The sequence below is a fragment of the Carcharodon carcharias genome, chromosome 24 (genome assembly GCF_017639515.1).
Source record: "Carcharodon carcharias isolate sCarCar2 chromosome 24, sCarCar2.pri, whole genome shotgun sequence".
NCBI lineage: Eukaryota > Metazoa > Chordata > Chondrichthyes > Lamniformes > Lamnidae > Carcharodon > Carcharodon carcharias.
The window spans coordinates 33,291,413-33,315,282 of record NC_054490.1 but is presented as its reverse complement, the minus strand read 5'-3'; the positions used below and the strand labels follow the sequence as shown (position 1 = coordinate 33,315,282).

Genomic DNA, 23,870 nt, shown 5'->3' with positions numbered 1-23,870 from the left:
TCCCTATCGATTCTGTAACAAACGCTCCGTCCCTATCGATTCTGTAACAAACGCTCCGTCCCTATCGATTCTATAACAAACACTCCGTCGCTATCGATTATATAACAAACACTCCATCCCTTTCGATTCTGTAACAAACCCTCTGTCCCTATCGATTCTGTAACAAACACTCCGTCCCTATCGATTCTATAACAAACGCTCCGTCCCTATCGATTCTATAACAAACACTCCGTCGCTATCGATTATATAACAAACACTCCATCCCTTTCGATTCTGTAACAAACCCTCTGTCCCTATCGATTCTATAACAAACACTGCGTCCCTATCGATTCTATAACAAACGCTCCGTCCCTATCGATTATATAACAAACACTCCGTCCCTTTCGATTCTGTAACAAACCCTATGTCCCTATCGATTCTGTAACAAACACTGCGTCCCTATCGATTCCATAAAAACGCTCCGTCCCTATCGATTCCATAACAAATGCTCCGTCCCTATCGATTCCATAACAAACGCTCCGTCCCTATCGATTCTATAACAAACGCTCCGTCCCTATCGATTCTATAACAAACGCTCCGTCCCTATCGATTCTATAACAAACGCTCCGTCCCTATCGATTCTACAACAAACGCTTCGTCCCTATCGATTCTATAACAAACGCTCCGTCCCTATCGATTCTATAACAAACGCTCCGTCCCTATCGATTCTATAACAAACGCTCCGTCCCTATCGATTCTATAACAAACTCCCCATCCCGATCGATTCTATACCAAACACTCTGTCCCTATTGATTCTGTAACAAACTCTCCGTTACGATCGATGCTATAACAAACATTCGTTCTGATCGATTCTATAACAAACACGCCCAGACCCTATCGATTCTGTAACAAACACTCCGTCCCTATCGATTCTATAACAAACACTCCGTCCCTATCGATTCTATAACAAACACTCCGTCCCTATCAATTCTATAACTAACACTGGGTCCCGATCGATTCTATAACTAACACTCCGTCCCGATCGATTCTATAACTAACACTCCGTCCTGATCGATTCTATAACTAACACTCCGTCCCGATCGATTCTATAACAAACACTCCGTCCCGATCGATTCTGTAACAAACACTCCGTCCCGATCGATTCTGTAACAAACACTGCATTACGATCGATTCTATAACAAACACTCCCAGTCCCTTTTGATTCCATAATAAACACTGCCAGTCCCTTTTGATTCCATAACAAACGCTCCCAGTCCCTATCGATTCCATAACAAACACCACATCCCTATCGTGTCTATAACATACATTCCGTCCCTAACGATTGTATAAGAAATGCTCCGTCCCTATTGATCCTATTACAAACTCTCCGTCCCTGTCGATTCTATAACAAACTCTCCGTCCCTATCGATTCCATAAAAAACACACCCAGTCCCTATCGACCTATAACAAACACTCCGTCCCTATCGATTCTATAACAAACACTCCGTCCCTATAGATTGTGTAACAAACACTCCGTCCCTATCGATTCTATGACAAACACTCCATCCCTTTCGATTCTGTAACAAACCCTCTGTCCCTATCGATGCTATAACAAACACTGCGTCCCTATCGATTCTATAACAAACGCTCCGTCCCTATCGATTATATAACAAGCACTCCATCCCTTTCGATTCTGTAACAAACCCTCTGTCCCTATCGATTCTGTAACAAACGCTCCGTCCCTATCGATTCTGTAACAAACGCTCCGTCCCTATCGATTCTATAACAAACTCTCCGTCCCTATCGATTCTATAACAAACACTCCGTCGCTATCGATTATATAACAAACACTCCATCCCTTTCGATTCTGTAACAAACCCTCTGTCCCTATCGATTCTGTAACAAACGCTCCGTCCCTATCGATTCTATAACAAACGCTCCGTCCCTATCGATTCTATAACAAACACTCCGTCGCTATCGATTATATAACAAACACTCCATCCCTTTCGATTCTGTAACAAACCCTCTGTCCCTATCGATTCTATAACAAACACTGCGTCCCTATCGATTCTATAACAAACGCTCCGTCCCTATCGATTATATAACAAACACTCCGTCCCTTTCGATTCTGTAACAAACCCTCTGTCCCTATCGATTCTGTAACAAACACTGCGTCCCTATCGATTCCATAACAAAAGCTCCGTCCCTATCGATTCCATAACAAACGCTCCGTCCCTATCGATTCCATAACAAACGCTCCGTCCCTATCGATTCTATAACAAACGCTCCGTCCCTATCGATTCTATAACAAACGCTCCGTCCCTATCGATTCTATAACAAACGCTCCGTCCCTATCGATTCTACAACAAACGCTTCGTCCCTATCGATTCTATAACAAACGCTCCGTCCCTATCGATTCTATAACAAACGCTCCGTCCCTATCGATTCTATAACAAACGCTCCGTCCCTATCGATTCTATAACAAACTCCCCATCCCGATCGATTCTATACCAAACACTCTGTCCCTATTGATTCTGTAACAAACTCTCCGTTACGATCGATGCTATAACAAACATTCGTTCTGATCGATTCTATAACAAACACGCCCAGACCCTATCGATTCTGTAACAAACACTCCGTCCCTATCGATTCTATAACAAACACTCCGTCCCTATCGATTCTATAACAAACACTCCGTCCCTATCAATTCTATAACTAACACTGGGTCCCGATCGATTCTATAACTAACACTCCGTCCCGATCGATTCTATAACTAACACTCCGTCCTGATCGATTCTATAACTAACACTCCGTCCCGATCGATTCTATAACAAACACTCCGTCCCGATCGATTCTGTAACAAACACTCCGTCCCGATCGATTCTGTAACAAACACTGCGTTACGATCGATTCTATAACAAACACTCCCAGTCCCTTTTGATTCCATAATAAACACTGCCAGTCCCTTTTGATTCCATAACAAACGCTCCCAGTCCCTATCGATTCCATAACAAACACCACATCCCTATCGTGTCTATAACATACATTCCGTCCCTAACGATTGTATAAGAAATGCTCCGTCCCTATTGATCCTATTACAAACTCTCCGTCCCTGTCGATTCTATAACAAACTCTCCGTCCCTATCGATTCCATAAAAAACACACCCAGTCCCTATCGACCTATAACAAACACTCCGTCCCTATCGATTCTATAACAAACACTCCGTCCCTATAGATTGTGTAACAAACACTCCGTCCCTATCGATTCTATGACAAACACTCCGTCCCTATCGATTCTATAACAAACACTCCGTCCCTATCGATTCTATAACAAACACTCCGTCCCTATCGCTTCTGTAACAAACACTCTGTTACGACCGATTCTATAAGCAACACACCCAATCCCTATCGATTCTATAACAAACACTCCGTTCTGATCGATTCTATACCAAACACTCCGTCCTTATTGATTCTATAACAAACATTCCGTCCCTATCGATTCTATACCAAACACTCCGTCCCTTTCGATTCTATAACAAACATTCCGTCCCTATCGATTCAATATCAAACACTCCATCCCGATCGATTCTATAACAAACACTCCGTCCCTATCGATTCTATAACAAACACTCCGTCCCTATCGATTCTGTAACAAACACTCCGTCCCGATCGATTCTATACCAAACACTCCGTCCCAATCGATTCTATAACAAACACTCCATCCCTATCGATTCTATAACAAACATTCCATCCCTATCGATTCAATATCAAACACTCCGTCCCGATCGATTCTATAACAAACACTCTGTCCCCATCGATTCTATTACAAACACTCCGTCCCTATCGATTCCATAAGAAACACAACGTCCCTATTGATTCTATAACAAACACTCCGTTACGATCCGTTTTATAACAAACGCTCCGTCCCTATCGATTCTATAACAAACGCTCCGTCCCTATCGATTCTATAACAAACGCTCCGTCCCTATCGATTCTATAACAAACGCTCCGTCCCTATTGATTCTATAACAAACGCTCCGTCCCTATTGATTCTATAACAAACGCTCCGTCCCTATTGATTCTATAACAAACACTCCGTCGCTATCGATTATATAACAAACACTCCATCCCTTTCGATTCTGTAACAAACCCTCTGTCCCTATCGATTCTATAACAATCACTGCGTCCCTATCGATTCTATAACAAACGCTCCGTCCCTAACGATTATATAACAAACACTCCGTCCCTTTCGATTCTGTAACAAACCCTCTGTCCCTATCGATTCTGTAACAAACACTGCGTCCCTATCGATTCTATAACAAACGCTCCGTCCCTATCGATTCCATAACAAGCCCTCCGTCCCTATCGATTCTATAACAAACGCTCCGTCCCTATCGATTCTATAACAAACGCTCCGTCCCTATCGATTCCATAACAAACGCTCCGTCCCTATCGATTCCATAACAAACGCTCCGTCCCTATCGATTCCATAACAAACGCTCCGTCCCTATCGATTCTATAACAAACGCTCCGTCCCTATCGATTCTATAACAAACGCTCCGTCCCTATCGATTCTATAACAAACGCTTCGTCCCTATCGATTCTATAACAAACGCTCCGTCCCTATCGATTCTATAACAAACGCTCCGTCCCTATCGACTCTATAACAAATGCTCCGTCCCTATCGACTCTATAACAAACGCTCCGTCCCGATCGACTCTATAACAAACGCTCCGTCCCGATCGATTCTATAACAAACGCTCCGTCCCGATCGATTCTATAACAAACGCTCCGTCCCGATCGATTCTATAACAAACGCTCCGTCCCGATCGATTCTATAACAAACGCTCCGTCCCGATCGATTCTATAACAAACGCTCCGTCCCGATCGATTCTATAACAAACGCTCCGTCCCGATCGATTCTATAACAAACGCTCCGTCCCGATCGATTCTATAACAAACGCTCCGTCCCGATCGACTCTATAACAAACGCTCCGTCCCGATCGACTCTATAACAAACGCTCCGTCCCGATCGACTCTATAACAAACGCTCCGTCCCGATCGACTCTATAACAAACGCTCCGTCCCGATCGACTCTATAACAAACGCTCCGTCCCGATCGACTCTATAACAAACGCTCCGTCCCGATCGACTCTATAACAAACGCTCCGTCCCGATCGACTCTATAACAAACGCTCCGTCCCTAACGATTATATAACAAACGATCCGTCCCTTTCGATTCTGTAACAAACCCTCTGTCCCTATCGATTCTGTAACAAACACTGCGTCCCTATCGATTCTATAACAAACGCTCCGTCCCTATCGATTCCATAACAAGCCCTCCGTCCCTATCGATTCTATAACAAACGCTCCGTCCCTATCGATTCTATAACAAACGCTCCGTCCCTATCGATTCCATAACAAACGCTCCGTCCCTATCGATTCCATAACAAACGATCCGTCCCGATCGACTCTATAACAAACGCTCCGTCCCGATCGACTCTATAACAAACGCTCCGTCCCGATCGATTCTATAACAAACGCTCCGTCCCGATCGATTCTATAACAAACGCTCCGAATCCCTATCGATTGTAGAACATACAGCTCCATTCTATCGATTCTATACCACGAACACACCCAATCCCTATCGATTCTATAACACACGCACACCCATCAGTATTGATTCTGTAACAGACACACAGCCAGACCCGATCGATTCTCTAACACGCATGCACTCCCAGTCCCTACTGATTCTCTAACACACACACCCAGTCCCGATTGATTCTCTAACACACACACCCAGTCCCTATCGATTCTATAACACACAACCAGGCAGTGTCGATTCTATGAAACACATTCATCCAATCCCTATCGATTCTATAACACACACTCCCAGCCCCTATTGATTCGAAAAAACACACACCCAGTCCTTGTTGATACTGTAGCACATACACACAGTCCCTATGGATTCTATAGAACACACTCCCAGTCCCTATCAATTCAATAACAAACACTCCCAGTCACTGTCAAGTCTATAACGCACGCACTCCCAGTCTCGATCGATTCTATAACACACACACGCAGTCTATGATTCTGTAACACGAACACACCCAGTCCCTATCGATACTAAAGTAAATGCTCCCAGTTCCAGACGATTCTATAACAAACACACTCAGTTCCTATCAATTCTTTAAAACACACACACACAGCCTATGTCAATTTGAAAAATCACACACTCCCAGTCCCTAACGATACTATAGTGCACGCACACACAGTCCTTATCAATTCTATAAAACACACTCACCCAGTCCCTATAGATTCTGTAAAACACATGTAACCAGTCCCTATCGGTACTATAACACACACACACACACACACACACACACACACACACACACACACACACACACACACACACACACACACAGTCAGACACTATTGGTTCTATTACACAAATGCCCCCAGTCTCCATCCATTCTATAACACACATAGCCCCTGTCGATTCTAGAACAAACATTGCCAGTCCCTAATGCTTCGAAAACATACACACACCCACCCCCAGCCACAATCAATTCAAAAGAAACAAACACACCCAATCCCTATCGATTCTATAAAACACATGCACCCAGTCCCTATCAATCCTATAACATACAAACATACCCGCAGTATCGATCAATTCGATAACACACAAACACACCCCCGGTACCTAGCAATTCGATAACACACTGTGTGCATGTGTTTTATAGACTGAATAGGGTCTGCCTGTGTGTGTGTGTGTGTCTGTGGGTGTGTGTATATATGTGTGTGGGTGTGTGGGTGTGTGTGTGTGTGTTATAGAATCAGTAGGTACTGGGTGTGTGTTTTATAGAATAAATCGGAAACTGGACGTTTGTATGTGTTATAGAATCGATAGGCCACGGGGGTGTGTTATAAAATCGATAGGATCTGGGGGTGTGTTGTGTGTGTGTGTGATAGGATCGATAGTTCATGCGGATGTTTGTTATTGAATCGATAGGGACTTGGTGTTTGTGTGGTATAGAATTGATAGGGCATGGGGAGGTGTGTTTTAGAATCGACAGGGTCTGGCTGTGTGTTTGTGTGTTATAAAATTGATGGGGATTGAGTGTGTGTGTTTTATAGAATCGATAGGGTCTGGCTGTGTTTGTGTTGTGGAATCAATAGGGACTGGGTGCGTGTTTTATAGAATCCATAGGGACTGGATGCGTGTTTGCGCTATAGTATCGATGGGGACTGGATTTGTGTGGGTGTTAAGAGAATCAATAGGGTCTGGGTGTGTTATAGAATCGATCAGGACTGGGTGTGTGCATATTCTATAATCGATGGGGACTGGGCATGGGTGTGTTATGGAATTGATATGGACTGGGGGTTTGTGTGTTATAATATTGATAGGGACTCAGTGTGTGTGTGTTTGTTATAGAATCAGTACGGTCTGGGTGTGTGTGTGTGTTAAAGTAGCTATAGGAACTGGGAGTGTGTGTGTTATAGAATCGATAGAGACTGTCTGAGTTCTCGAATCGATAGGATCAGGGGGTTGTGTGTGTGTCTATGTTACAGAACCGATAAAGACTGGAGTCAAAACAAAAACAGAATTACCTGGAAAAACTCAGCAGGTCTGGCAGCATCGGCGGAGAAGAAAAGAGTTGACGTTTCAAGTCCTCATGACCCTTCGACAGAACTAAGTAGAAATAGGAAAGGAGTGAAATATAAGCTGGTTTAAGGTGTGTGTGTGTGGGGGGGGGGTTGCGGTGGGTTGGGTGGGGGGAGAGAAGTGGAGGGGGGGTGTGGTAGGGACAAGCAAGCAGTGATAGAAGCAGATCATAAGATGTCACAGACAACAGAACAAAAGAACACATAGGTGTTGAAGTTGCTGATATATATCTAAACGAATGTGCTAATTAAGAATGGATGGTAGGGTATAGCTCTAGTGGGGATGGGGGGGGAGCATAAAAGATTTAAAAATATTTAAAAATAATGGAAATAGGTAGGAAAAAGAAAAATCTATATAATTTATTGGAAAAAAACAAAAGGAAGGGGGAAGAAACAGAAAGGGGGTGGGGATGGAGGAGGGGGGTCAAGACCTAAAGTTGCTGAATTCAGTATTCAGTCCGGAAGGCTGTAAAGTGCCTAGTCGGAAGATGAGGTGTTGTTCCTCCAGTTTGCATTGGGCTTCACTGGAACAATGCAGCAAGCCAAGGACAGACATGTGGGCAAGAGAGCAGGGTGGAGTGTTGAAATGGCAAGCGACAGGGAGGTTTGGGTCATTCTTGCAGACAGACCGCAGGTGTTCTGCAAAGCGGTCGCCTAGTTTATGTTTGGTCTCTCTAATGTAGAGGAGACCGCATTGGGAGCAACGAATGCAGTAGACTAAGTTGGGGGAAATGCAAGTGAAATGTTGCTTCACTTGAAAGGAGTGTTTGGGCCCTTGTACGGTGAGGAGAGAGGAAGTGAAGGGACAGGTGTTACATCTTTTGCGTGGGCATGGGGTGGTGCCATAGGTGGGGGTTGAGGAGTAGGGGGTGATGGAGGAGTGGATCATGGTGTCCCGGAGGGAGCGATCCCTACGGAATGCCGACAGTGGGGGTGAAGGGAAGATGTGTTTGGTGGTGGCATTATGCTGGAGTTGGCGGAAATGGCGGAGGATGATCCTTTGAATGCAAAGGCTGGTGGGGTGATAAGTGAGGACAAGGGGGACCCTATCATGTTTCTGGGAGGGAGGAGAAGGCGTGAGGGCGGATGCGCGGGAGATGGGCCGGACACGGTTGAGGGCCCTGTCAACGACCGTGGGTGGAAAACCTCGGTTAAGGAAGAAGGAGGACATGTCAGAGGAACTGTTTTTGAAGGTAGCGTCATCGGAACAGATGCGACGGAGGCGAAAGAACTGAGAGAATGGGATGGAGTCCTTACAGGAAGCGGGGTGTGAGGAGCTGTAGTCAAGGTAGCTGTGGGAGTCGGTAGGCTTGTAATGGATATTGGTGGACAGTCTATCACCAGAGATTGAGACAGAGAGGTCAAGGAAGGGAAGGGAAGTGTCAGAGATGGACCACGTGAAAATGATGGAGGGGTGGAGATTGGAAGCAAAATTAATAAATTTTTCCAAGTCCCGACGAGAGCATGAAGCAGCACTGAAGTAATCATCGATGTACCGGAGAAAGAGTTGTGGAAGGGGGCCGGAGTAGGACTGGAACAAGGAATGTTCCACATACCCCATAAAGAGACAGGCATAGCTGGGGCCCATGCGGGTACCCATAGCCACACCTTTTATTTGGAGGAAGTGAGAGGAATTGAAGGAGAAATTGTTCAGTGTGAGAACAAGTTCAGCCAGACGGAGGAGAGTAGTGGTGGATGGGGATTGTTCGGGCCTCTGTTCGAGGAAGAAGCTAAGGGCCCTCAGACCATCCTGGTGAGGGATGGAGGTGTAGAGGGATTGGACGTCCATGGTGAAGAGGAAGTGGTTGGGGCCAGGGAACTGGAAATTGTTGATGTAACGTAAGGTGTCAGAGGAATCACGGATGTAGTTGGGAAGGGACTGGACAAGGGGAGAGAGAAGGGAGTCAAGATAACGAGAAATGAGTTCTGTGGGGCAGGAGCATGCTGACACGATCGGTCTACCGGGACAGTTCTGTTTGTGGATTTTGGGTAGGAGGTAGAAGTGGGCCGTCCGAGGTTGGGCAACTATCAGGTTGGAAGCTGTGGGAGGAAGATCCCCAGAGGAGGTGAGGTCAGTGACAGTCCTGGAAACAATGGCTTGATGTTCAGTGGTGGGGTCATGGTCCAGGGAGATGTAGGAGGAAGTGTCTGCGAGTTGACGCTCAGCCTCCGCGAGGTAGAGGTCAGTGCGCCAGACAACAACAGCACCACCCTTGTCAGGGGGTTTGATGACGATGTCAGGGTTGGACCTGAGAGAATGCAGTGCAGTAAGCTCAGAGAGAGAAAGATTAGAATGGGTGAGAGGAGCAGAGAAATTGAGACGACTAATGTTGGAGTCACCCATTTAAGACATGAGTATTTTTTTCTGTCTGGGCAGTGAGTCTTTGGTCTCCTTTCCTCAAAGGGCAGTGGAAGCAGCGCCTTTAAATATTTTTTAGGATTCTTGATAAACAAGAAGGTGAAAAGTTATCGAGGGTAAACGGCTGATTACAATCAGATCACCCATGATCTTATTGAATAGAGGAGCAGGCTCAAGGGGCTGAGTGGCCAACTCATGCTCCTAATTCATTTGTTCGCATGTCTGTATGGTGTGACTCTATGGGTGTGCGTGTGCGCATCACACCCCATTCCCAACACACTTGGCGATTCTCATGCTTGCACACTCTCCCACGATTCAAGCGTGTACACACGCAACCATTGTTGATGCACACGTACACACATTGTGTGTCCAGGTGGCCTGTAGGGAGGTGCATCTAGTGTGTGGATGTGCGTGTGAGGGGCGAATGCGTGAGCATGTGTGGGGCTGATGGATGGGTATGCCTGTGTGAAGGGCTGGTTCTCGAGCGTGTGAGGTGTTGGTGAATGGGTGTGTGTGTGTGTGAGGGGTTGATGGATGGGTGTGTGTGTGTGTGTGTGTGAGTGAGGGATTGATGGATGGGTGTGTGTGTGTGTGTGTGTGAGGGGTTGATGGATGGGTGTGTGTGTGTGAGGGGTTGATGGATGGGTACGCATGTGCGAAGGGCAGGTTCGTGAGCATGAGCGAGGTTGATGGGTGTTTGTGTGTGTGTGCGTGTGTGTGTGAAGGGCAGTTCGTGAGCATGTGTGGGGTTGATGGGTGTGTGCACGTGTGTGAAGGGCAGGTTCGTGAGCGTGTGAGAGTTTGATGGTTGTGTATGAACGTTATGTTTGTGAACATGTGAGGGCTTGATAGGGCTGTTTGTGTGTGAAGGGCAGGTTTGTGAGTGTGTGAGATGTTGATGGATGAGTGTGTGCATGAAGAGCATGTGAGGGGTTGATGGATGGGTGTATGTGTGTGAAAGACAGGTTTGTGAGCCTGTGAGGGGTTGATGGATCTGTGTGTGTGTGTGTGTATGAATGGGTTGATGAATGGGTGTGAGTGAGAGAGAGGGGCTGATGGATGGGGGTGTGTGTGCCTGAAGGGCAGGTTTGTGAGCATGTGAGAGGCGGGGATGCACGTGCATGAGTGGGGTGGGGGTTGGGTGGGGAGGCGGTGGTGCCATGGATCTTGAGTTTGCAATGTGGCGGAGTTCCTTTGCTCTGTGCAATTTCTGCCTTTATCTTTTGCAGGTTCCCAGGAGTCAGAGATGCAAGTTGCAGAGACGGAGCTGATGTTGACTAGGTGAGATCTCAAGATCTTCCCGTGTTACGTTCAGGTGCGTTGTTTTTGGGGTAATGATCACCTCTATGTGAGGCCCAGCACGGGTTAATGAGTAAAGGCCCTGATGCCCCACTGTAACGACCCACTGACCCCTGTATCCCACCATATTGCCCTGTGTCCCATCAAAATGGCCCCGTGTCCTGTCACAACACCCCCCATGTTCCAACGAAATGATCCCCCCTGCCTCCCCCCGCTCCCACCAACCTGCTAGTGTCCACCTGAAGACATCCCCCCGTGTCCCACATGAGGCCGATATAGAGTAAAAATACATCTTCCACATCAACCACCCTGTGTTGGAACAATCTAGTGTTGCACCCCAACAACAGCATGGGCGTCGTATCCCGCTTTCCCTCACCCTGTCAATCACATCGCCCTGTCTATCAGTGTTCCCATCAAACACCCCCTCCCCCTACCACCACTACTCTATCAAACACCCAAACTGAGTATAAGCAGGTTATTGCTGTTTTAGTGCCACTTGATAGCACTGTCAACAATCCCTTCCATCGCTCTGCTTGTAATCAGACCACTAATGGGATGGATATTGACCAATTAGATTTCTCCTCTTGGCGGACACTATAGCTGGACAATTTTCCACACTGTCAGGTAGATGCCTTTATTTTAACTGTAATGGAACAGCTTGGCGATAGGGCGGCATCGTTTGGGACACAAGTCTTCACTACTATTGCCAGATGTTGTAATGACGTGGAACCTTTTCTGTATCCATTGTCTTCAGCTTCTTTTTCATCACATCGAGTGAATCAGATTGGCTAAAGTCTGGATGTTGGGGACCTCAGGAGGAGGCTAAGCTGAATCATCGATTGGCACTTGTGGCTGAAAAAGCTTTGCTTCTTGCACTGATGTGTTGCGATCCCCATCATTGAAAATGTGGATATTTGTGGAGCCTCCTCCTTCTCCTCCTGTTGGTTGTTTAATTGTCCACCACCATTTACGACTGGAAGTGGCAGGGCTGCAGAGCTTAGATCTGATTTGTTGGTTGTGGGATCATTTTGCTCTGTATATCACATGCTGCTTCCGCTGTTGTCTTGTAGCTTCACCAGGTTGGCATCTGATGTCTGGCACTGCTCCTGGCATACTCTGCTGCACTTATCATTAAACCAGAGTTGATCCCCCAACTTGATGATAATTGTAGAGTGGAGGATATGCTGGGCCAAGAGGTTAGCGATTGTGGTTGAATACATGTTGCTGCTGATGACGTACAGCGCCTCACAAATGTCCAGTTTTGAGCTGCTAGATCTGTTCTGAATCTATCCCATTTAGCTCGGTGGTTGTGCCACATAACAGCTTAGAGTGTGTACTGAGTGTGAAGACAGGACTTGTCTCCACAAGGACTGTGCTGTGGTCACTCCTACCTAGACTGTCATGAACTGATGTATCTGCAGCAGATAAATAGGTGAGATCGAGGTTTTTCCCTCTTGTTGGTTCTCTCACTACTTGCTGCAAGTCCAATCTGGCAGATGTATCCTTTAGGACTGGATCAGTAGTGGTGCTACTGAGCCACGCTTGGTGATGGACATTGAAGCCCCCTACCCAGAGTATATTCAGTGCCCTTGCCAGCCTCTGTCTGTTCCAAGTGGTGTTCAACATGGATGAGTACTGATTTCATCATCCAAAGGAGAGTAATATGTGGTAATTCGGTTTCCTTGCCCATGTTTGACCTGATGCCATGAGACTTCATGGGGTCCGCAGTCAATGTTGACGACCCCCAGGGCAACTCCCTCCCCCTACTATGTACCACTGTGCCACCACTTCTGCTGGGTCTGTCCCGGGTTTCAAAATACATTGGGGTGCCGGGTGAATTTTACCTCAAACCTTCACAAATAGCCTGCGAAATCTCAAAGATGAGGGCAAAAAATTCAACAGTCACCCTCATACATAACACAGTGTTTGGAGGAGCAGTAAGTGTGGAAGAGACAGAATCTGTGAGGAGCTGCTGCTCCAATCACAGATTCTGTCTCTCTGATGTTTGCTGCTCTAGCTCCTTCAATCGCAGTTTCTGTCTCTTCCCGGCTTGCTGCTTCTGCTCCTTCAGTCACAGATTCCCTCCATCCCTGTCTTGCTGCTGCTCCGGAGACAGAATGTGTGGTTGAGCAGCAAGGCCGGGATGGAGGAAAACAGCTTGGGAGGTCAAGCAGCAATAAGTTATTACACAAGTATTTTTTTTAAATCTGGCACAAATATATTTTGCATTTGCACCATTACATTGCATGAAGCAGGAGTAGGCCACTCGGCCCTTTGAGCCTGCTCTGCCATTCAATAATATCGTGGCTGATCTGAATGTCATCTCACCCCCACATTGCTGCTTATCCCCGATAACCTTTCACCCCCTTGTTAATCAAGAATCTATCCAGATGTGCTTTAAAAGTATTCCAAGACTCTGCTTTTATCGCCTTTTGAGGAAGAGAGTTCCAAAGATCCTCAACCCCCGACAGAAAAAATGTTCTCCTCATCTCTATCTTAAATGAGCGACCCCTTATTTTTAAACAGTGACCCCTAGTTCTAGGTTCTCCCACAGGAGGAAACATCTTCTCCACATCCACCCTGTCAAGACCCCTCCGAATCCTAAAAGTTTCAATTAAGTCGCCTCTTACTCATAGAGTCATAGAAGTTCACAGCACAGAAAAAGGCCCTTCGGCCTATCAAGTCTGCACCAGTCAAACAAGTACCTAACTTTTCTAATCCCATTTTCCAGCACTAGGCCCATAGCCTTGTATGCCATGGCATCGCAAATGCACATCCAAATACTTCTTAAATGTATGAAGGTTTCTGCCTCTACCACCCTTTCAGGCAGTGAGTTCCAAATTCCCACCATCCTCTGGGTGAAAAAATTCTTCTTCACATCCCCTCTAAACCTCCTGCTTCTTACCTTAAATCTATGTCCCTTGGTTATTGATCCCTCCACCAAGGGAAAAAGTTCCTTCATGTCTACCCTATCTATGCCCCTCATAATTTTATGCACCAATCATGTCCCCCCTCAATCTCCTTTGCTCCAAGAAAAATAACCCCAGTCTATCCAATCTCTTTCCATATCTAAAATGGTTCAGCCCAGGCAACATCCTGGTAAATCTCTGCACACTCTCTAGTGCAATCACATCCTTACTATAGTGCAGACTCCAGAACTGCACGCAATACTCTAGCTGTGGCCTAACCAGCATTTTATACAGTTCCAGCATAACCTCCCTGCTCTTATATTCTAATCCTTGGCTAATAAAGGCAAGTATCCCATATGCCTTCTTAACCACCTTATCTACCTGCCCCGCTACCTTAAGGGACCGGTGGACATGCACACCAAGGTCCCTCTGATCGTCGGCACTTCCCCAGGGTCCTATCATTCATCGTGTATTCCCGTGCCTTGTTTGTCCTGCCCAAGTGCATCACCTCAAACTTATCCAGATTAAATTCCGTTTGCCACCGATCAGCCCGTCTGGCCAGCCTGTCTATATCCTCCTGTAATGTAAGGCTATCCTCCTCACAATTTACCACCCTGCCAATTTTCGTGTCGTCTGCGAACTTACTGATCAGTCTCCTACATTCAAGTCTGAATCGTATATACCACCGATCCTTGTGGAACTCCACTGGACACAGGTATCCAGTCACAAAAACACCCCTTGACCCTCACCCTGTGCTTCCTGCCACTCAGCCAATTCTGGATCCAATTTTCCAAATTGCCTTGGATCCCATTGGCTCTTAACTTTGTTATCAGTCTCCCATGCGGGACCTTATCAAAAGCCTTGCTGAAGTCCAAGTAGACTACATCAAATGCATTGCTGTCATCTACTCACCTGGTCACCTCTTCGAAAAATTCAATCAAATTGGTCAGACATGACCTCCCCTTAACAAAATCATGCTGACTGTCCTTGATTAATCCCTGCCTCTCCAAGCAGTAGATTAATTCTGTCCCTCAGAATTGCTTCCAATAGTTTCCCCACCACTGAGGTTAGACTGACTGGCCTGTAGTTCCCTGGTTTATCCCTTCCTCCCTTTTTGAATAACCGTACCACATTGGCTGCCCTCCAGTCCTCTGGCATCTCTCCTGTGGCAAGAGAGGTATTGAAAATTATTGCCAGCGCCCCTCTATCTCCTCCCATGCCTCACTCAACAACCTGGGATACATTTCATCTGGCCTGGAGACTTATCTACTTTTAAGCCTGCTAGACTACTTAAAACCTCCTCCCTTTCTATACTAATTTCTTTAATTATATCACTATCCTTCTGCCTGATTTCCATACCTCTGTTGTCCCTCTCACTTGTGAACACCGACACAAAGTATTCATTTAGAACCCTACCGATGTCTTCTGACTCCACACACAAATTACCACTGGTCCTTAACGGGCCCTACTCTTTCCCCTAGTTAAAAATAAAAATACCTGGAAAAACTCAGCAGATCTGGCAGCATCTGCGGAGAGGAACACAGTTAACGTTTCGAGTCTGTATGACTGTTCAACAGAACTAAGTAAAAATAGAAGAGAGGTGAAATATAAGCTGGTTTAAGGTGGGGTGGGACAAGTAGAGTTGGATAGAGGGCCAGTGATAGGTGGAGATAGCCAAAAGATATCATAAACAAAAGGACAAAGATGTTTTGAAGGTGGTGATATTATCTAAGGAATGTGCTAATTAAGGGTAGAAAGCAGGACAAGCAAGGTACAGATAGCCCTAGTGGGGGTGGGGTGAAGGAATCAAAAAAGGCTAAAAGGTAGAGATAAAACAGTGGATGGAAATACATTTAAAAATGATGGAAATAGGTGGGAAAAGAAAAATCTATATAAATTATTGGAAAAAATGGGGATCGGAAAGTGGATGGGGATGGAGGAAAGAGTTCATGTTCTAAAATTGTTGAACTCAGTATTCAGTCCGGAAGACTGTAAAATGCATAGTTGAAAGATGAGGTGCTGTTGCTCCAGTTTGCGTTGAGCTTCATTGGAACAATGCAGCAGGCCAACGACGGACATGTAGACATGAGAGCAGGGTGGAGTGTTGAAATGGCAAGCGACAGGGAGGTCTGGGTAATGCTTGCGGACAGACCAAAGTTGTTTTGCAAAGCGGTCACCCAGACTGCGTTGGTGACCACAGAGTGGGTGACCGCTTTGCATTACCCAAATCTCCCTGTCGCTTGCCATTTTAACACTCCACCCTGCTCTCATGCCCACATGTCTCATGCCTACATGTTAATCAAATCTGTTAATGATCGAATCTCCCACATTGCTCAAGTCTGTCTCTCTGTCATGGATCGCGTCCTTCCCACTGTCACTGAGCGAGCATATCTCACTTTGGCTGAAGGACCTGATCTCACTTTGGCTGAAGGAGCCGATCTCACTTTGGCTGAAGGAGCCGATCTCACTTTGGCTGAAGGAGCCGATCTCACTTTGGCTGAAGGAGCCGATCTCACTTTGGCTGAGCGAGCCGATCTCACTTTGGCTGAGCGAGCCGATCTCACTTTGGCTGAGCGAGCCGATCTCACTTTGGCGGAGCGAGCCGATCTCACTTTGGCGGAGCGAGCCGATCTCACTTTGGCGGAGCGAGCCGATCTCCCTTTGGCGGAGCGAGCCGATCTCCCTTTGGCGGAGCGAGCCGATCTCCCTTTGGCGGAGCGAGCCGATCTCCCTTTGGCGGAGCGAGCCGATCTCCCTTTGGCGGAGCGAGCCGATCTCCCTTTGGCTGAGCGAGCCGATCTCCCTTTGGCTGAGCGAGCCGATCTCCCTTTGGCTGAGCGAGCCGATCTCCCTTTGGCTGAGCGAGCCGATCTCCCTTTGGCTGAGCGAGCCGATCTCCCTTTGGCTGAGCGAGCCGATCTCCCTTTGGCTGAGCGAGCCGATCTCCCTTTGGTGAGCGAGCCGATCTCCCTTTGGCTGAGCGAGCCGATCTCCCTTTGGCTGAGCGAGCCGATCTCCCTTTGGCTGAGCGAGCCGATCTCCCTTTGGCTGAGCGGGTCCACCCCGCTGCCGCTGAGCGGGTCCACCCCGCTGCCGCTGAGCGGGTCCACCCCGCTGCCGCTGAGCGGGTCCACCCCGCTGCCGCTGAGCGGGTCCACCCCGCTGCCGCTGAGCGGGTCCACCCCGCTGCCGCTGAGCGGGTCCACCCCGCTGCCGCTGAGCGGGTCCACCCCGCTGCCGCTGAGCGGGTCCACCCCGCTGCCGCTGAGCGGGTCCACCCCGCTGCCGCTGAGCGGGTCCACCCCGCTGCCGCTGAGCGGGTCCACCCCGCTGCCGCTGAGCGGGTCCACCCCGCTGCCGCTGAGCGGGTCCACCCCGCTGCCGCTGAGCGGGTCCACCCCTCTCTCTCTCTCTCTCTCTCTCTCTCTCTCTCTCTCTCTCTCTCTCTCTCTCTCTCTCTCTCTCTCTCTGTCCCTGCTCTCTCTCTCTCTCTCTGTCCCTGCCCTCTCTCTCTCTCTCTGTCCCTGCTCTCTCTCTCTCTCTCTGTCCCTGCTCTCTCTCTCTCTCTCTGTCCCTGCTCTCTCTCTCTCTCTCTGTCCCTGCTCTCTCTCTCTCTCTCTGTCCCTGCTCTCTCTCTTTCCCTCTCTGTCCCTGCTCTCTCTCTTTCCCTCTCTGTCCCTGCTCTCTCTCTTTCCCTCTCTGTCCCTGCTCTCTCTCTTTCCCTCTCTGTCCCTGCTCTCTCTCTTTCCCTCTCTGTCCCTGCTCTCTCTCTTTCCCTCTCTGTCCCTGCTCTCTCTCTTTCCCTCTCTGTCCCTGCTCTCTCTCTTTCCCTCTCTGTCCCTGCTCTCTCTCTTTCCCTCTCTGTCCCTGCTCTCTCTCTTTCCCTCTCTGTCCCTGCTCTCTCTCTTTCCCTTTCTGTCCCTGCTCTCTCTCTTTCCCTCTCTGTCCCTGCTCTCTCTCTTTCCCTCTCTGTCCCTGCTCTCTCTCTTTCCCTCTCTGTCCCTGCTCTCTCTCTTTCCCTCTCTGTCCCTGCTCTCTCTCTTTCCCTCTCTGTCCCTGCTCTCTCTCTTTCCCTCTCTGTCCCTGCTCTCTCTCCTTCCCTTTCTGTCCCTGCTCTCTCTCTTTCCCTCTCTGTCCCTGCTCTCTCTCTTTCCCTCTCTGTCCCTGCTCTCTCTCTTTCCCTCTCTGTCCCTGCTCTCTCTCTTTCCCTCTCTGTCCCTGCTCTCTCTCTCTCTCTCTCTCTCTCTCTCTCTGTCCCTGGCATGTCTCTCTCTGTCTCTCTCACTCTCTCTAACTGTCCCTGGTGTGTCCCTCACTCTCTCTGTCCACGTCGGCTCAATCTCTCTGTCCCTGGTGTGTGTCTCTCTCTCTCTCTCTCTCTCTCTGTCCCTCATGCTTCTCTCTCACTTTGTCCCTGGCGTCTGTCTGTCTCTCTCTCTCTTTCTCTCTCTCTCTCTGTCCCTGGCATCTCTCTCTTTCTCTCTCTCTCTCTGTCCCTGGCGTGTCTCTCTCTCTCTCTCTTTCTCTCTGTCCCTGGCGTGTCTCTCTCTCTCTCCCTATCCCTGGTGTCTCTCTCTCCCCCTCTCTCTCTGTCCCTGGCGCCTCTCTCTCTCTCTCTCGCTCTCTCCTGGCAGCTCTCTGTCATTGGCATCTCTCTCTCTCTACCTGTCCCTGGCATCTCTCTCTCTCTACCTCTCCCTGGCGGCTCTCTCCCGCTGTCCCTGGTGTCTCTCCCTCTCCCTCTCTCACATTCTGTCCCTGGCGTGTGTCTCTTTCTCTCTCTCTCTCTCTCTCTCTCTCTCTCTCTGTCCCCGGCGTGTGTCTCTCTCTCTCCCTATCCCTAGTGTCTCTCTCGCTCTGTCCCTGGTGTGTCTCTCTCTCCCCCTCTCGCTCTGTCCCTGGCGCGCCTCCCTCTCTCTCTCTCTCTCTCTCTCTCTCTCTGTCCCTGGCATCTCTCTCTCTCTCTCTCTCTCTCTCTCTGTCCCTGGCATCTCTCTCTCTCTCTCTCTGTCCCTGGCGTCTCTCCCTCTCTCTCTATCTGTCCCTGGCATCTCTCTCACTCTCTTTCTCTCTCTCTCTCTCTCTCTCTCTCTCTCTCTCTGTCTGTCCCTTGGCTCTCTCTCTCTCTCTCTCTCTCTCTGTCCCTGGCGTGTCTTTCTCTCTCTGTCCCTGGCATGTATCACTCTCTCTCTGTCCCTGGCGTATCTCTCTCTCTCTCTCTCTCTCTCTCTCTCTCTGTCCCTGGCGTCTATCACTCTCTCTCTGTCCCTGGCGTCTCTCACTCTCTCTCTGTCCCTGGCATCTCTCTCTCTCTCTCTCTCTCTGTCCCTGGCATCTCTCTCTCTCTCTCTCTCTCTCTCTCTCTCTCTGTCCCTGGCATCTCTCTCTCTCTCTCTCTGTGTCCCTGGCGTCTCTCTCTCTCTCTCTCTCTCTGTCCCTGGCATCTCTCTCACTCTCTTTGTCTCTCTCTCTCTCTCTCTGTCTGTCCCTTGGCTCTCTCTCTCTCTCTCTCTCTGTCCCTGGCGTCTCTCTCTCTCTGTCCCTGGCGTCTCTCTCTCTCTGTCCCTGGCGTCTCTCTCTCTCTGTCCCTGGCGTCTCTCTCTCTCTGTCCCTGGCGTCTCTCTCTCTCTGTCCCTGGCGTCTCTCTCTCTCTGTCCCTGGCGTCTCTCTCTCTCTGTCCCTGGTGTCTCTCTCTCTCTGTCCCTGGCGTCTCTCTCTCTCTCTACCTGTCCCTGGCGGCTCTCTCTCTCTCTACCTGTCCCTGGCGGCTCTCTCTCTCTCTACCTGTCCCTGGCGGCTCTCTCCCGCTGTCCCTGGTGTCTCTCTCCCTCTCTCACATTCTGTCCCTGGCGTGTCTCTCTCTCTCTCTCTCTCTCTCTCTCTGTCCCTGGCGTGTCTCTCTCTCTCTCTCTGTCCCCGGCGTGTCTCTCTCTCTCTCCCTATCCCTGGTGTCTCTCTCTATCTGTCCCTGGCGTGTCTCTCTCCCTCTCTGTCCCTGGTGTCTCTCTCTCTCCCCCCCTCTGTCCCTGGCGCCTCTCTCTCTCTCTCTCTCTCCTGGCAGCTCTCTGTCGCTGGCATCTCTCTCTCTCTCTACCTCTCCCTGGCGGCTCTCTCCCGCTGTCCCTGGTGTCTCGCCCTCTCCCTCTCTCACATTCTGTCCCTGGCGTGTGTCTCTTTCTCTCTCTCTCTCTCTCTCTCTCTCTCTCTGTCCCCGGCGTGTGTCTCTCTCTCTCCCTAGCCCTGGTGTGTCTCTCTCTCCCCCTCTCGCTCTGTCCCTGGCGCGCCTCCCTCTCTCTCTCTCTCTCTCTCTCTCTCTCTCTCTCTCTCTCTCCCCCTCCTGGCAGCTCTCTGTCCCTGGCATCTCTCTCTCTCTACCTGTCCCCGGCGGCTCTCTCTCTCCCTCTCTCACATTCTGTCCCTGGCATGTCTCTCTTTCTCTGTCTGTCTCTCTCTCTCTCTCTCTCTCTCTCTCTCTCTCTCTGTCCCTGGCATCTCTCTCTCTCTCTCTCTCTCTCTCTCTCTGTCCCTGGCATCTCTCTCTCTCTCTCGCTGTCCCTGGTGTCTCTCTCTCTCTCTCTCTCTCTCTCTGTCCCTGGCATCTCTCTCACTCTCTTTCTCTCTCTCTCTCTCTCTCTCTGTCTGTCCCTTGGCTCTCTCTCTCTCTCTCTCTCTCTCTGTCCCTGGCGTGTCTCTCTCTCTCTGTCCCTGGCATGTCTCTCTCTCTCTCTCTCTGTCCCTGGCGTATCTCTCTCTCTCTCTCTCTCTCTCTCTCTCTGTCCCTGGCGTCTCTCACTCTCTCTCTGTCCCTGGCGTCTCTCACTCTCTCTCTGTCCCTGGCATCTCTCTCTCTCTCTCTCTCTCTCTCTCTGTCCCTGGCATCTCTCTCTCTCTCTCTGTGTCCCTGGCGTCTCTCTCTCTCTCTCTCTCTCTCTGTCCCTGGCATCTCTCTCACTCTCTTTCTCTCTCTCTCTCTCTCTCTCTCTGTCTGTCCCTTGGCTCTCTCTCTCTCTCTCTCTCTCTGTCCCTGGCGTCTCTCTCTCTCTGTCCCTGGCGTCTCTCTCTCTCTGTCCCTGGCGTCTCTCTCTCTCTGTCCCTGGCGTCTCTCTCTCTCTGTCCCTGGCGTCTCTCTCTCTCTGTCCCTGGCGTCTCTCTCTCTCTGTCCCTGGCGTCTCTCTCTCTCTGTCCCTGGCGTCTCTCTCTCTCTGTCCCTGGCGTCTCTCTCTCTCTGTCCCTGGCGTCTCTCTCTCTCTGTCCCTGGCGTCTCTCTCTCTCTGTCCCTGGCGTCTCTCTCTCTCTGTCCCTGGCGTCTCTCTCTCTCTGTCCCTGGCGTCTCTCTCTCTCTGTCCCTGGCGTCTCTCTCTCTCTGTCCCTGGCGTCTCTCTCTCTCTGTCCCTGGCGTCTCTCTCTCTCTGTCCCTGGCGTCTCTCTCTCTCTGTCCCTGGCGTCTCTCTCTCTCTGTCCCTGGCGTCTCTCTCTCTCTGTCCCTGGCGTCTCTCTCTCTCTGTCCCTGGCGTCTCTCTCTCCCTGTCCCTGGCGTCTCTCTCTCTCTGTCCCTGGCGTCTCTCTCTCTCTGTCCCTGGCGTCTCTCTCTCTCTGTCCCTGGCGTCTCTCTCTCTCTGTCCCTGGCGTCTCTCTCTCTCTGTCCCTGGCGTCTCTCTCTCTCTGTCCCTGGCGTCTCTCTCTCTCTGTCCCTGGCGTCTCTCTCTCTGTCTACCTCTCCCTGGCGGCTCTCTCCCGCTGTCCCTGGTGTCTCTCCATCTCCCTCTCTCACATTCTGTCCCTGGCGTGTGTCTCTTTCTCTCTCTCTCTCTCTCTCTCTCTCTCTCTCTCTGTCCCCGGCGTGTGTCTCTCTCTCTCCCTATCCCTGGTGTCTCTCTCGCTCTGTCCCTGGTGTGTCTCTCTCTCCCCCTCTCGCTCTGTCCCTGGCGCGCCTCCCTCTCTCTCTCTCTCTCTCTCTCTCTCTCTCTCTCCCCGTCCTGGCAGCTCTCTGTCCCTGGCATCTCTCTCTCTCTACCTGTCCCTGGCGGCTCTCTCTCTCCCTCTCTCACATTCTGTCCCTGGCATGTCTCTCTTTCTCTGTCTGTCTCTCTCTCTCTCTCTCTCTCTCTCTCTCTCTCTCTCTCTCTCTCTCTCTCTGTCCCTGGCATCTCTCTCTCTCTCTCTCTCTCTCTCTCTGTCCCTGGCATCTCTCTCTCTCTGTCCCTGGCGTCTCTCTCTCTCTCTCTCTCTCTCTCTGTCCCTGGCATCTCTCTCACTCTCTTTCTCTCTCTCTCTCTCTCTCTGTCTGTCCCTTGGCTCTCTCTCTCTCTCTCTCTGTCCCTGGCGTGTCTCTCTCTCTCTGTCCCTGGCATGTCTCTATCTCTCTCTCTCTCTCTCTCTGTCCCTGGCGTATCTCTCTCTCTCTCTCTCTCACTCTCTCTCTGTCCCTGGCGTCTCTCACTCTCTGTCTGTCCCTGGCGTCTCTCACTCTCTCTCTGTCTCTGGCATCTCTCTCTCTCTCTCTCTCTCTGTCCCTGGCATCTCTCTCTCTCTCTCTCTCTCTCTGTCCCTGGCATCTCTCTCTCTCTCTCTGTGTCCCTGGCGTCTCTCTCTCTCTCTCTCTCTCTCTCTCTCTGTCCCTGGCATCTCTCTCACTCTCTTTCTCTCTCTCTCTCTCTCTCTCTCTCTGTCTGTCCCTTGGCTCTCTCTCTCTCTCTCTCTCTCTGTCCCAGGCGTCTCTCTCTCTCTGTCCCAGGCGTCTCTCTCTCTCTGTCCCTGGCGTCTCTCTCTCTCTGTCCCTGGCGTCTCTCTCTCTCTGTCCCTGGCGCCTCTCTCTCTCTGTCCCTGGCGTCTCTCTCTCTCTGTCCCTGGCGTCTCTCTCTCTCTGTCCCTGGCGTCTCTCTCTCTCTGTCCCTGGCGTCTCTCTCTCTCTGTCCCTGGCGTCTCTCTCTCTCTGTCCCTGGCGTCTCTCTCTCTCTGTCCCTGGCGTCTCTCTCTCTCTGTCCCTGGCGTCTCTCTCTCTCTGTCCCTGGCGTCTCTCTCTGTCTGTCCCTGGCGTCTCTCTCTCTCTGTCCCTGGCGTCTCTCTCTGTCTGTCCCTGGCGTCTCTCTCTGTCTGTCCCTGGCGTCTCTCTCTGTCTGTCCCTGGCGTCTCTCTCTCTCTGTCCCTGGCGTCTCTCTCTGTCTGTCCCTGGCGTCTCTCTCTCTCTGTCCCTGGCGTCTCTCTCTCTCTGTCCCTGGCGTCTCTCTCTCTCTGTCCCTGGCGTCTCTCTCTCTCTGTCCCTGGCGTCTCTCTCTCTCTGTCCCTGGCGTCTCTCTCTCTGTCCCTGGCGTCTCTCTCTCTCTGTCCCTGGCGTCTCTCTCTCTCTGTCCCTGGCGTCTCTCTCTCTCTGTCCCTGGCGTCTCTCTCTCTCTGTCCCTGGCGTCTCTCTCTCTCTGTCCCTGGCGTCTTTCTCTCTCTGTCCCTGGCGTCTCTCTCTCTCTCTCTGTCCCTGGCGTCTCTCTCTCTCTCTCTGTCCCTGGCGTCTCTCTCTCTCTCTCTCTGTCCCTGGCGTCTCTCTCTCTCTCTCTCTGTCCCTGGTGTCTCTCTCTCTCTCTCTGTCCCTGGCATATCTCTCTCTCTCTCTCTGTCCCTGGCATATCTCTCTCTCTCTCTCTGTCCCTGGCATATCTCTCTCT

General features: G+C 50.0%; 1 protein-coding gene across 2 annotated transcripts in view; it reads left to right on the top strand.

Annotated features, from left to right (window-relative positions):
* The window catches only part of LOC121269316 (E3 ubiquitin-protein ligase ZFP91-like), a 171,681-nt gene that overhangs the window by 6,664 nt on the left and 141,147 nt on the right, over positions 1-23,870 (top strand). For both annotated transcript variants that reach the window (XM_041173859.1, XM_041173857.1), the window contains exon 3: positions 11,236-11,287. In XM_041173859.1, coding sequence (XP_041029793.1) covers positions 11,236-11,287 — 52 coding nt within the window. The remainder of the gene's footprint in view (positions 1-11,235; positions 11,288-23,870) is intronic.